Genomic DNA, 13753 nt, shown 5'->3' with positions numbered 1-13753 from the left:
AGCAAAGAACGCATTAAATCCACTGCGCGCACACGCACACGTGCACCCCACCACACGCGCACCACACCACACGCGCAGCCCACCACACGCGCAGCCCACCACACGCGCACCCCACCACATGCGCAGCCCACCACACACGCAGCCCACCACACGCGCACCCCACCACATGCGCAGCCCACCACACACGCAGCCCACCACACGCGCAGCCCAACGCGCAGCCCACCACACGCACAGCCCACCACACGCGTACCCCACCACACGCGTACTCCACCATATGCACACACACCCCTCGCACACACAACCCCCATACACACACCCCAACACACACGCACCCCAACACACACGCACCCCAACACACACACACACACACACACGCACCCCAACATACACACACACCCCAACACACACAAACACCCCAACACACACACACACACCCCAACACACACACACCCCAACACACAGACATACACACATCCCACCGCATGCACGCATGCATGTACGCACGCATGCACACACCTCACCACACACACACACCCCACCGCACACACCTCACACACCTCACACACTCACACACACCTCACACACTCACACACACCTCACACACTCACACACACTCACACACCACACGCACCCCACCACACATACAACTCACACACACCTCACACACACACACCACACACACCAACACACACACACACACACACACACCCCAACACACACACACACACCCCAACACACACACACCCCAACACACACACACACCCCAACACAAACACCAACACATCCCAACACACACACACCCCAACACCAACACATCCCAACACCAACACACCCCAACACCAACACACCCCAACACCAACACACCCCAACACCAACACACCCCAACACCAACACACCCCAACACCAACACACCCCAACACCAACACACCCCAACACCAACACACCCCAACACCAACACACCCCAACACCAACACACCCCAACAACAACACACCCCAACAACAACACACCCCAACAACAACACACCCCAACAACAACACACCCCAACACACACACACACACCCCAACACACACACACCTCACACACACACACACACACACACACACATACCCCAACACACACACACACACACACCCCAACACACACACACACACACACCCCAACACACACACACACACACCCCAACACAAGAAGGAGGCTAAAGAAACAATTAAAATAAAAGATCAGCTTTTAAAGTACCTCCTCAATCATCTGCTCTGTGAGCGGACCTGATTGCCCCTTCCCCACATTAGGTTCCGCCTTCTATTTCAGAGCCTTCCTATTATGAAGCTCAATCTTAAATTCTCTTCGCCCAGGCAATGTCTCCGTGACTAATTGAAGTCAGTGTGCTATTACATGAAATAGATTGGGAACTCCAACAAAACTGTGAAAAGGCAATGAGGCCATTTGAAAGTAAATGGTACAACTCATGTGTAACTGAGCAGAGAATGAGGGGAAATGTGTGCTGGGGGTGGGTTGCTTACCAGATCAGTGATTATTTGGCACAGAACCTTCACATTCATTACTGCTATTTGATCCTTTCTTAACCTGGTGTAACGTTTGAAATGTGTAATAAATAGACTTCAGAAATTGGACCCATATCCAGATTTTAAACCTGCATCATTCTATACGTTTCTCGAACTATGCGTCCCCAGTCACTGCTTTTAACGCAAATTGCACAACAGCAGTTAACCTCCATGGCTGGTACAAGCATTTGAAATAAAATCGGATACAGATGTACTGTTTGGCTTCAGGCTCCGATGAAGCAATATTCACAGGCACCTCCATCAATCAGCTTGGAATTCACCAAATTATAATGAATGTGTTCTATCGACATAGCAACCCGCCGTAATAGCAATAATAATGGACAGAAAAGTAACAATGCTGTCGGTCTAAACAATTCTTCTCCACTCTGATTTACATAAGCAAGTTGTTACTGGACAGGGAGAGTTTAAATAGTCACACGCAAACTCAAAACACACACATCAAAGATATTGCAGCCAAAGAATTATACCTCATTCGTTATCATTTAAATGGAGAGCATCTTGCTGGTGTCGGGGCTTAATAATACTTTGGACATATGCCACTCTGAAGGTCTGAGTGTCGCAAGTATGAGTGAATGTCTGAACAGCTCACTCATCAGGGCCACAGTCATGAAATCATAGAATCATAGAAATTTACAGCACGGAAGGAGGCCATTTCGGCCCATCGTGTCCGTGTCAGCCGACAAAGAGCTATCCAGCCTAATCCCACTGTCCAGCTCTAGGTCCGTAGCCCTGTAGGTTACGGCACTTCAAGTACACATCCAAGTACTTTTTAAAGTGGTGAGGGTTTCTGCCTCTATCACCCTTTCAGGCAGTGGGTTCCAGACTCCCACCACCCTCTGGGTGAAAAACAATTCCCCTCAAAACTGCTCTAAACCTCCTACCAATTATTTTAAATCCATGCCCCCTGGCTGACTTGAAGAAAAAAAGGCAAATGCTACACCAATGCATGATGTGCAGCCACATTTGTTGGGGTCGTGCAGGGAAAGAGCGTTGCACTGCCTTGAACCTGCCCTCTACCTGAATCAGGAAGTTGTGATCCTATCACTGCATTCAGAAGGGGAAACAAAAAAATGTTCGGTTCCTCAGATTAACAAAGAGCGCACAATGACATAATCTTATCTCTGGTATGGTGGAATGGGGTGTTACTGCCACACTGACACATGTTATAATGGAGTTGGATCCTCCTAAATACACACATGCGTTGCCAAGAAATGTTATGCTTGGATTAAGATTCTGCTTGGATCAGAAGTGCATTTTTCTACACTCGGCTGCAGTAGGTTTTGGTATCACAAGAAGTTGCCTTCCAAAGATAATGGCACAGAAATGATCTCGACGATCTGTGCGCAGTCTAATCGAGCCCCTTTAAAAAAAGATGTTTGATAATGAAGTGCGGCACATAGAGCATGGATGGAGGAAAGACCATCAAGCTTGTTTCTTCTGCAGATCCACACACAGCAGCGAGTAATTATCAAAGCTGAATACTGCGCATGCTGGAATCTGAAATTAAGAGCAGAACATGCTGGAAATCTCAGCGGGTCAGGCAGCATCTGTGGAAAGAGAAACCGAGTTAACGTTTCAGGTCGATGACCCTTCGTCAGAACTGGCAAATGTTCGAAAGAACAGATTCTTCAGGAGCACTGAAAGGGGGAGGGGAGGAAAGGATAAAAGGGAAGGTCTGTGATCAGGTGGCAGGCAGGAGAGATTTGAGAGACAAAGGGGATGATGGGCCGGCTTGAGATGGTGATGGCAGAAGTTAGAAAAAAATTAGTCCAGATAGGGTGTGAATGGCGGAATAATTACCAGCTGCCATGGGCAACAGAGAAAATATACATAAGATCGGGGGGCGGGGGGGGTTAAAAATAGGAGAAAAGGAGCAAAATATGGGCAGAGGTTATGGTCTGAAATTGTTGAACTCGATGTTGAGTCCAGAAGGCTGTAAAGTGCCTAAACGATAGATGAGGTGCTGTTCCTCGAGCTTGCGTTGGAACAGTGTAGGAGGCTGAGGACGGAGAGATCAGAGTGGGAGTGGAGTGGGGAATTAAAGTGACAGATGATTGGAAGCTCGGGGTCATGCTTACGGGCTGAACGGAAGTTTTATGTATACTGTCAGGACCTCAACTCCTGGACGGGCCAAACTATTTGCATCCTGAGGAACATTTCGCCATTGAAACATCTTATTAAGTGATGTCAGAGACTGCCAAAATGAGCACAGGTTCCCATACAGCTGTGTTTTCTTGAATATTTAAAAAAGGTATTTGGGTTAGCAGCTCATTGATGCCAAGACCTCTGCCTCCAAGTGTCTGGTTCACACTAAGCAGTTTGCTTCTTTGCTTTATCAGGCATTTTGCGACAGCCAATTGATAGCTGATATCATTTTGATTTAATGGCTGTCTGACCGAATATTTGTTAACAGATAAATTTGGCCAAAGTGTTTGTGGTGACAGTTAGAATTGGAACTATCGGAACCTTGTGCTTGTAAATAATGTACAAAGTAGCAGAGACACTATGGAATACCTTTTTTTTTTAACTTTACCAAAACCCTATCGCGCACTTTTTGCTAAAAGATTTTAAAATTTAATTCAAGAGCTTGGACCAGTAGCCACTGTATAACCGAGGAAATTTAAAACCAACAAACTCGGTAATCACACATTACACATACCTTTGTTCAATGTGTCATTTATGTCTGAAAGCTTGTTTGAAAAGGCTTGGTTATTGAACGGTTCCTAATGACTGTTATTATTGCGCTGAAGTCCCAAACTGGAGATGTGAACATCTGTTGCACCCACATAGCAATTTCCCTGTGCTCTCGCTTGTAAACACGTAACCCTGTGAAAACTTCCATTATCTTCAAAGGAGAGGCAATCACACAGAAGGAGTAATAGTTGCCCATTAAATACCGCCTGCCAAGCAGCCCAGTTTTACCGCGCAGCTCTCCACGATGTGGGTTCGCCCCGTGAATGCCAATGAAGTTGTTGCCTTTAGTCGTCCTGTGCGTAGCCCGGCCTGGTGCATTTGTTCTGTTTGTTTATGTCCCATTTCTACCCTCCAGGTGCGAACCCGGATTCACCGGAGAAAGATGTACAGAGACTGTACCCATGAGGGTCTTTACTCCTGAACGTATGTGAAGATATAATCATGTCTGGGTTTTTTTTTTCCTCTCCCCTGCAGCTCAATCGAAAAAAAAAAATCCTTGGTGTCGTCACTGCTCAGAAAGAAAGATATGTTTTCACATGTCTAATTTTTTTTTTTGATTCGGCCAACTTCTGAAAATGGAACCGGGGCCCTCAACAATCTCGTACTGTTTGCTGTTCTGAACGGTTTTTTTGCACACTGTCTTTTACTTTGAGAAACAGTGCAGATTCAGTTGCTCGCCACCCCAGGTCATATTTACTGCCATTAAAATCCTCTCCGTCTTTTCCACTCCTCACCCTTTTCACAGTTATTGGGCCCAAAATGTTTCAAACCGTTGAAGAATTGTAGGGTGCGGAAGGGGAGAGGAGAGGATGGTCGGTTCTAGGAAGCAGAATAAAAACATAAGAAATAGGAGCAGGAGTAGGCCATGCGGCCCTTCGAGCCTGCTCCGCCATTTAATATGATCATGGCTGATCCGATCATGGACTCAGCTCCACTTCCCCGCCCGCCCCCCATAATCCCCTTAATCCCTTATCGGTTAAGAAACCATCTATTTCTGTCTTAAATTTATTCAATGACCCAGCTTCCACTGAGGCAGCGAATTCCACAGATTTACAACCCTCTGAGAGAAGAAATTCCTCCTCATCTCAGTTTTAAATGGGCGGCCCCTTATTCTAAGATTATGCCCCCTACTTCTAGTCTCCTAGTCCTTGCAAGTGGTCACTTGGAAAAGGGCACCGATGAATTGGTGGAAATTTGGCATTTCCGAACAAGACAATTCTAGAATCCGGGATAAAATCTTGCTCCCTTTAAATTTGTAAACATGTACTGTCTTGTTTAACTTTAACTTGGTTCAGATTACTACTCCAGATGGACTTGAAAGAGGTGAATTTTCATGGCTTGTAAATGCACCCGCTGAATTTTTTAAAAAAAATATGTTTTTTCTGCTGTCTTACGGCAGCAATTATTGAGCATGGTGAAGATAATTTCCAGGTAAAATGGATTACTCAGTGACCACACCAAGGTAATGAGGCCTAGTGCCGAAGGTGACTCTATCCTGACAGTTACTTATCTTCTCTCTCCTCTCTTTCTCTCTCATTTTATTTGTCTTGTCAGGTGTCCAAATGAATTTACTGGTGATCGCTGCCAAAACTACGTAATGGCCAGTTTCTACAGTACGTCCACTTCTTCTGTCTCTCCCTGAATGAAAGCATGCTTTAGTCACACTGTTGATTCCTGCTACTGCTGCTGCTGCTGCTGCTGTTATTGTTGTTGCTACTGCTGCTTCACCTCAATCCAGAATTTCCATCTTCACTCAGACGGTACCCTTTCCCCGCGAAAGAGAACAAAAAGCAGAAACTGACTGAAGCCATTGCGCTCACCTGCGGCATGTGGCCAATGGCTGTTCCTGCCGGCCTGTGTTTAGTGTAGGATTCGTTGACCTGGATAGCAGAATCAGAGGCAAAAGGGAGATGGGGGAGGAAGGGGGCGGAGAACATAAGAAACATAAGAAATAGGAGCAGAAGTAGTCCATTTGACCCCTCGAGCCTGCTTCGCCATTTAATAAGCTCATGGCTGATCTGATCATGGCCTCCTGCCCGCTCCCCATAACCCTTCACTCCCGTATCGCTCAAAAAAATCTATCTATCCCTGCCTTAAATATATTCAATGTCCCAGCCTCCACAGCTCTCTGGGGCTGAGAATTCCACAGATTTGCAACCCTCCGAGCGAAGAAATTCCTCCTCATCTCAGTTTTAAATGGGCTGCCCCTTATTCTGAGACTATGTCCCCTAGTTTTAGTTTCCCCTATAAGTAGAAATATCTTCTCTGAATCCACCTTGTCGAGCCCCCTCATTATCTTATATGTTTCGATAAGATCACCTCTCATTCTTCTGAACTCCAATGAGTAGAGGCCCAAACTACTCAACCTATCTTCATAAGTCAACCCCCTCATCTTCGGAATCAACCTAGTGAACCTTCTCTGAACAGCCTCCAATGCAAGTATATCCTTCCTTAAATAGGGAGACTGAATCTGTATGCAGTACTCCAGGTGTGGGCTCTAGGTGTTTTCTGGAAGCATCAAGGTGAAAGGCGGGGGGTTAGATTGACACATTGTAAGTAACAAGTGATGGTTCTGTGACAATAATGTTCAGTGATATGGATTGCAGATTGAGTGCTGATGCAGGATGATGGGATGAAAGATAGTTCTACTCAGTAATGAGGACTGTAGATTCAGAAGGGTCACAGGGAGATGACAAGGAGAAAGATGACGGTGGTTAGCAATAAGCACTGATTTGCGAACATTCCCAGGGGGCTGACAGCTGGCATAGATGATGATACTCAGAAGGATTGGAGATACAGGTAGGTCAAAAGAGAAATGACTAGGAGATAGCTGACGGTGTTCAATATTAAAAGTCACAAACCCAGGATGGTTAGAGACAGAAACAAAAGGAAATCAGCAGCTAGCCAGGACAAAGCAACCCGCTTGATTGGCACCCCATCTACCACCTTAAGCATTCACTCCCTCCACCATCGGCGCACCGTGGCTGCAGTGTGTACCATCTACAAGATGCACTGCAGCAACTCGCCAAGGCTTCTTTGGCAGCACCTCCCAAATCCGCGACTTCTACCACCTAGAAGGACAAGGGCAGCAGGCGCATGGGAACACCACCACCTGCAAGTTCCCCTCCAAATTTCCCACCATCCCGACTTGGAAATATATCGGCGGTCCTTCATCGTCTCGCGGTCAAAATCCCGGAACCCCCTCCCTAACAACACTGTGGGAGCACCTTCACCACATGGACTGCAGCGGTTCAAAAAGGAGGCTTACCACTGCCTTCTCAAAGGCAATTAGGCATGGGCAATAAATGCTGGCCTTGCCGGCAACGCCCACATCCCACGAACGAATAAAAAGAAAAATATGTAGCTCTTGGAGAAAAACATTATCTGAGAACTCTCCTTAGTATATACAGTTACCTCATAGCTTGCAGCCCTATGAGTGAAATTATTTAATGTTCCCTTAATAGCTCATCAAGGGTACTCTTAACATTCGGTGATGGTGTAAGGTGGGCGATATCGAATTAGCTGCACATTGTACACACGCCAGATTTTACTTTATATTCAAATCACCATCTTATAGCAGTGCCAAAAGTTAAGCTACAACCCCAGTGTGTTTATCCAGTACGGATACGCACTCAGACCCCGGCCTGTGCTGAGTCTGCTGATGTCAGCCAGCGCCCAGACAGGAGCAGAACAATTGGCCTCCGGTTCCCCTGAGCTAGCCAGCCGGGGGTGGAGAGAGGGGGGGGGGAGGAATTAGAGAGGGATCCCATTCCTGCTCACTGCCCAACAGTCCCTGCTGTGTGAACGTTGGATGAAGACGTGTCTGGGCAGGGCTGTGATGCCTTCCATGGGCGAATATCCCACCACACACACAATCATAATTGTCCCCTTGGGTGAGGCACTGGAGTGGGCCCTTGTGCACGCGGGACGTTATCCAAGCAAGGAGACGGTGCCTTCAGGAGAGGAGTGGAGGAGCCAAATGGTTGGAGAAAACAAATGAACAGCAGGAAGCCGAGATTTCATGTACCAGCCCAGAGAGATAACCCTCTTTACAGCTCCTTATAAAATATCACAACTTCAGATATAAGTCACTTTATGACTCCTTCACAAATAGAGCACCCATATGAACACGCCTGTTCTGTAGGACTTCCATTATCGGTGTTAGTTGGAAGGAAGGGAGTTGAGGGAAGGGTGGGGGGGGGTTACTGTACGGTCACAAAATTGCAACAGAAAGTGAGGGACTGTAGCATTAAAGACCCACAGGGAATATAAAACCACTGTAAAGACGCCGACAAAAATGGCTCAAAGTACAATGGGTATCCGATAGTGATGGCAAGATAAATGATGTTGCCTTGCTCTGCAGTGCCGACACAGCAGCTTAGCTAAGGATCTGTGCCTCTACATGAGACAAACACAATGGTGACTGATGGAAGAGTGAAAGACCATTTTCTGTGGCATTACAAATCACCTCGGGCCTCTTGTTTAGTGCTAGCTGAATCAATAAAAGCTAAGAATGCGTTGCAGAAGAATGAAGGATGTGCCAAGATGGGGGAACGGTCGGGATCAAAGAGAGACACCGTGCTAGCGGCCTTTTGCTTTTGTCACCGTCACATTCTGCAGTTGAGGGCTGGAGTCCTGCAGGGCAGAGATACAAAGAGAGGGGGCCAAAGAAGGAGATTGGAAGAGTAAGCAAGGAAGTGATTCCTCCAATTTATTGTCGTAACTGTGAATCATTATAGGTTGCACAGACAGGAGTTAGGGGAAGGATGCCACTTTAATATGCGAGAGTCCGGGAAACGCCAGGGGCGGAGTTAACACTTTGAGTGCCGAGATCGGCGGTAAGCAAGCGTACTCTTCCAGTCCCTGAAAACAATTCACCATTCGCGATAATACTCTGATATATGCTCATATGTGGGCTGGCACCAGAAGATGATCATGAATGTGCCCAGATTGCAGTTAAAAAAAAACAACTGGTTCACTAATGTCCTTCAGGAAAGGAAATCTGCCATCCTTACCTGGTCTGGCCGGCATGCGGCCCCAGTCCTCACGGAAACTGAGCACCCATCCTTAAATGCTGCCTTCCTAATGTTTCCCATATCCAAGTATTGGTAGGAAAAGAGAATTGGAACAAATGACATTTCAAGATTTATGGTCAAATTCAACTAGGGGCCCAAGGAATCCATCGCACTTCTCATTGTGGGATTCCTTTATTTCTCTGTTAGACCCTTTTTGGGGGGGTATTTGCCCCCCCCCCCCCCACCCTGTGCATTCGGAACCCCCGATGTCTTGTCCATCTCATTCCATTTCCTGTGCTCCTTCTGACCCGCATCAATCAGTCCACCAAGCAAGAAGCCGCCAAGCATCCTGCAGCCTGCTTGCCCCTTCCCCTGGCCAGAGGAGAGATGGGAGGTGTCACTGATGATGCACTGAGGAGAGGCACAAGAAGAAAGATTGCGCGCATTTTCGCGACATTAGAAAAGTGGATGTTTCCTGAAGTTCAAAGGCTTGCAGGTATGGAGTGATGTGACTGATGTCAAAGGAATTAGAAAACCCGTTCTGGGTGGTCCATTTTAAGGGAGGGTGTAAAAGCAACGGGAAAAGGATAATGAGCTATAGTTCTAGACAGGGCAATGGGAAATTGAGGCTCTTTTCACTACTACTGAGTGAGGGGCAACCTGATAAAAGCCTTCGAGATTATGAAGGGTTATGATATAAAGTGCACAGTGATGGGTTCTTTCTGCTGGAATGGCGAGATGGTAACGAGAGGGCACAACTGCAAGATAATCACAAAATGAATGAAAGGGGAGGTTAGAAAAAATATCTCCAAGCAACGGGTGAGGAGATTATGGCATTCTCCGCCACAAACTGGCGTCAAAGCAGAATCCATAAATTGTTCTAAGTGTGAACTGGATGGTTACTTAAAAAAGAGGCTTATTACAGGGTATGGGAAGTAAGCAGGAGTGTGGGATTAGAGGGGGTGGATATTAAAGGATATGGGAAGTGAGCAAGAATATTGGATTAGACTGGGTGGGATATCAAAGGGTATGGGGAGTGAGGGGGAGAATGGGATTAGACTGGGTGGGATATCAAAGGGTATGGGGAGCAAGAGGGAGAATGGGATTAGACTGGGTGGGATATCAAAGGTTATGGGGAGCAAGAGGATGAATGGGATTTGACTGGGTGGGATATCAAAGGGTATGGGTGGGGGCAAGAAGGAGAATGGGATTAGACCGAGTGGGATAATAAGGGCATGGGGAGCAAGAAGGAGAATGCCAATAGACTAGGTTGTTCACATGGAGACAAACACTGGGGTGGAGTTTATGGGCAGGACAGTCTGTGTTTGTGTGGTAATATTCTATGATTCAATGAAGAGCAGTATTTTCTGACCCAGAGAGTGGCAGTCTTGACCTGAACGACATGAGGAAGTGGGACTGTGCAGGGTTAATGTACTGTATTACGAGGATGTTCAGAAGCAGGGACTGTGGTATTTGGAGAAGTAGAATGGCCAGCACCAATTTTATGCAGATGTTCCAAATTCATATGTCTTAGTATTGCAGTTTTCCCAGTAACATAATTAATACAACCCGCCACCAGTTACCTTCCTCCCGACCCAAAGAAGCATTAATGTCACCAATGCAATGAAGTCATTTAGGTGAAATTCAACTTCAGCGAGGCGGTAAAATGAGTGGGAGCGGCTCGGTCTGGCCGCTCGATGGACAGGAAAACCAGGCAGGGTGTTAAACGGGCAGTCGACCCATTATCGCCCGTTCCCTGTCACTGCTGAAAATGGAAAGTCAGTCCTTTAGTAACAGTCTCAGGAGTCCAGGAAAAGGGGTAAATATTCATAACGGGTAGTACCTTTGATGCTGCTGGGGTAAATTGTAGGGCGGAGTCTGGGAGCCAGTGATTTTGCAGTCCAGTCACCCCTGTGTCAGAGATTTCTCACAGAGGGGCAACGAGAGAGATTGTGACCTGTGAAAGGATCACAGAGTGAAGGTGTCTAACTCTCATCACACAATGCCCCGAGATATATGCACAGCGCTCCGTTCAAAGGCGATTGCAATCGGGTTCCCTAACGGATGTATCCGATCCTTTTTGGAATCGATGACCGAGGAACAAGATATATGTCCACAGCTCTGTTCTAACAGTAGCAGACTTGGCAGCATGATCCGGACCTTCAGCGACTGAGAAATACAAACAAGGCAGGAGAATAGGCAGTGTTTTGACAGTTTAAAGAAAAACAGGCTCCCTTGCGCCACGATTTCTTGCAGTGATATTTCGGTGTTTAGATTAGCAGAATAGACAGCGAGATTGTGAAATAATGGACAGCGGAATCCTTATCGGGATTTGTAAATGGCTCCCACTGATCCAAACTGATGGATCTTTGTCTGACCTGGGATTGGAGAGGCATGTCACTTATTTAAAAGGATCCTCTCGCCAGTCAGTGGTCTGACACGCAACTGAATCATTTATACTCCTAATGCTCACGCTGTTTTATATTGTGGGTCCCGCCTGGTCCAAAGGAAGGAGGCAAATGTAAAAGCTAATGCTTCACTGCTGTTTTGGCAGAAGTTTTCCAATGAAAGAGTTCTTGCTGCGCATATGGCATGAGATGGGAGTCGGGGGGGGGGGGGTGCACAGAGAGAGATAAAGGATGGCAGGGAAAGGGGATTCGACAGACCCACTGGGGAAGAAGAGAGAAACAGAAAACGATCAAGAGACAAAGGGAAAGAGAGAGATAAGTACTGGGATGGTGGGGGGGGGGGGGGGGGAGAGAGCGAGAAAAAGACAGAGAACGGGAGATGTAGAGGGAAAGGGGGTGGGGAGGTGGAGAGAGGGAAAGAAACAGTAGGATTTGGGTGAGGAGTGGGCCCGAGAGAACGTTCCTTGAGATGAGTGCGCAGAAATCAATCCCGAGGTGAGCATCACAAGCAGATTATCCATGTAAGTGAAGAGTGCATATGTTAGCATGAGGTGGAGACAAATTATAGTGTTTGGAAACTCAGTCATAGCTACCTACAGATCAGGATATGAAGTGGAATAAGATTGAACTGAAGCATTTACCACAGACTGTCCCTGGGCCTTCACAGAATTCCAAATCTATAATATTACTTAGAACAGAAGATAGCCCCCTCCAGGGGAGAATCGGTTGGAAAGGTCAGTACAGCCCTTTTGCAAGAACATTTTCAACTTTCCATTATGCTTAAGATCTTCTGTCATTCCCTTAGTTCTGAGCTTCATCACAAATATGAAAGTGATTGGTGGTTAAAAAGTGATTGATGCATTATTGTGTCAATTTACATTTTTGGTGGGAAAGCGAAAAAACGCAAAGGGAAACTATTTCATATTTGGTCTCTCGGCTATTGGTAAATCACTGTATCAATGTGAAACTTTACACTACTCACTATAAACACCTTTCAATCGCTCCCCTACCCTGCTGGAAAGATTTATTGTCCATCCCTAGTTGCCCTGAGAAGGTGGGCTCTCTCCTTGAACCGCTGCAATATGTGTGGTGATGGTGTCTCCACCACAGCGCTGAGTCAAGAGTGCCACCATAACAAACGCCAAATGGATGGTTGGCCCACATGAAGCTGCACATCAGGCTCAATGCTGCAGGCTGGCCAGTATCTGAATAACACACTGAGGAAACATTAAGGAATGCTGATAGTGTCATGAAGGAAACAACAGCTCAGACATCTCGCCTTCCGAAAGCACGATACTGTAGCTCCAATCTTCCTGTAGCCTCGTAGACAGAACGTTGTGCTGCTATGGCACGGCCTCAGGCAATATGCATTGAATCGAGTGCCCAACCAGTGTGTTATTATAAAAAACAAAGGGAAGAGGATATGATAAGAGTCCACTAGTTTCAGCCAAATGCTGCTGATAATTCCTATATTGCACATTCCAGAGCTCCGAACCTGTGTTTATTTATTTTTCCAAACAAACCTTTCTAACAGATAAAGCTCTGGTCCAATTGTTTTTGACGGGGACACACACAAAGGAATTATTGCAGAGCTCTGCATGGCCATCTACCCCACTGCTCCTTTTGATAGCATTAAAGGGTTTTTTTCACTCATGTTTCATTACGTAACTTTATCCTGGCCCAGCGCAGCTCCCATTAAGCCATTTATCTTATTAATATGTTAAAAGTCTTGCATCTGCATGCACTTATCAACGTATGCCACTATAAATTCTTACATCCACATTTATGATGGGAACTGCTTATGCAAACCTGTTGTACTGTAATTGCACCCTCCTGCCAGTGTAGGCAGTATTTCACTGGTCGGAGGGTGCCATTACGTGTAATGACTTTTACATGGACCGTTCCCATTATACATATGACCGTAAGAACATATAATGGTAATATAAAAATAAGGACAGAATTTTGTTGCACATCCTGGTCTAATTATCCCCCCCATCTTTAACCTCCTTTCACCTGAAGCCTACACACGGTCTGGACTGCCTGTGTGGAAT

At 46.4% G+C, this 13753-nt stretch overlaps 1 protein-coding gene across 2 annotated transcripts in view; it reads left to right on the top strand.

The window, feature by feature from the left end:
* nrg1 (neuregulin 1) overlaps positions 1 to 13753 on the top strand; it is a 212005-nt gene that overhangs the window by 180340 nt on the left and 17912 nt on the right. The window contains exon 5 of one of the 2 annotated variants that reach the window (XM_070866035.1): positions 4635 to 4702. In XM_070866035.1, the coding sequence (XP_070722136.1) occupies positions 4635 to 4702 (68 nt within the window). Of the gene's footprint in view, positions 1 to 4634; positions 4703 to 5833; positions 5893 to 13753 lie in introns of both variants that reach the window. The other variant, XM_070866029.1, reaches the window with a different exon arrangement.

This window comes from Pristiophorus japonicus, chromosome 2 (genome assembly GCF_044704955.1).
Source record: "Pristiophorus japonicus isolate sPriJap1 chromosome 2, sPriJap1.hap1, whole genome shotgun sequence".
Taxonomy (NCBI): domain Eukaryota; kingdom Metazoa; phylum Chordata; class Chondrichthyes; family Pristiophoridae; genus Pristiophorus; species Pristiophorus japonicus.
The sequence above is the reverse complement of the archived record's forward strand: the minus strand, read 5'-3'. Positions and strand labels throughout refer to the sequence as shown.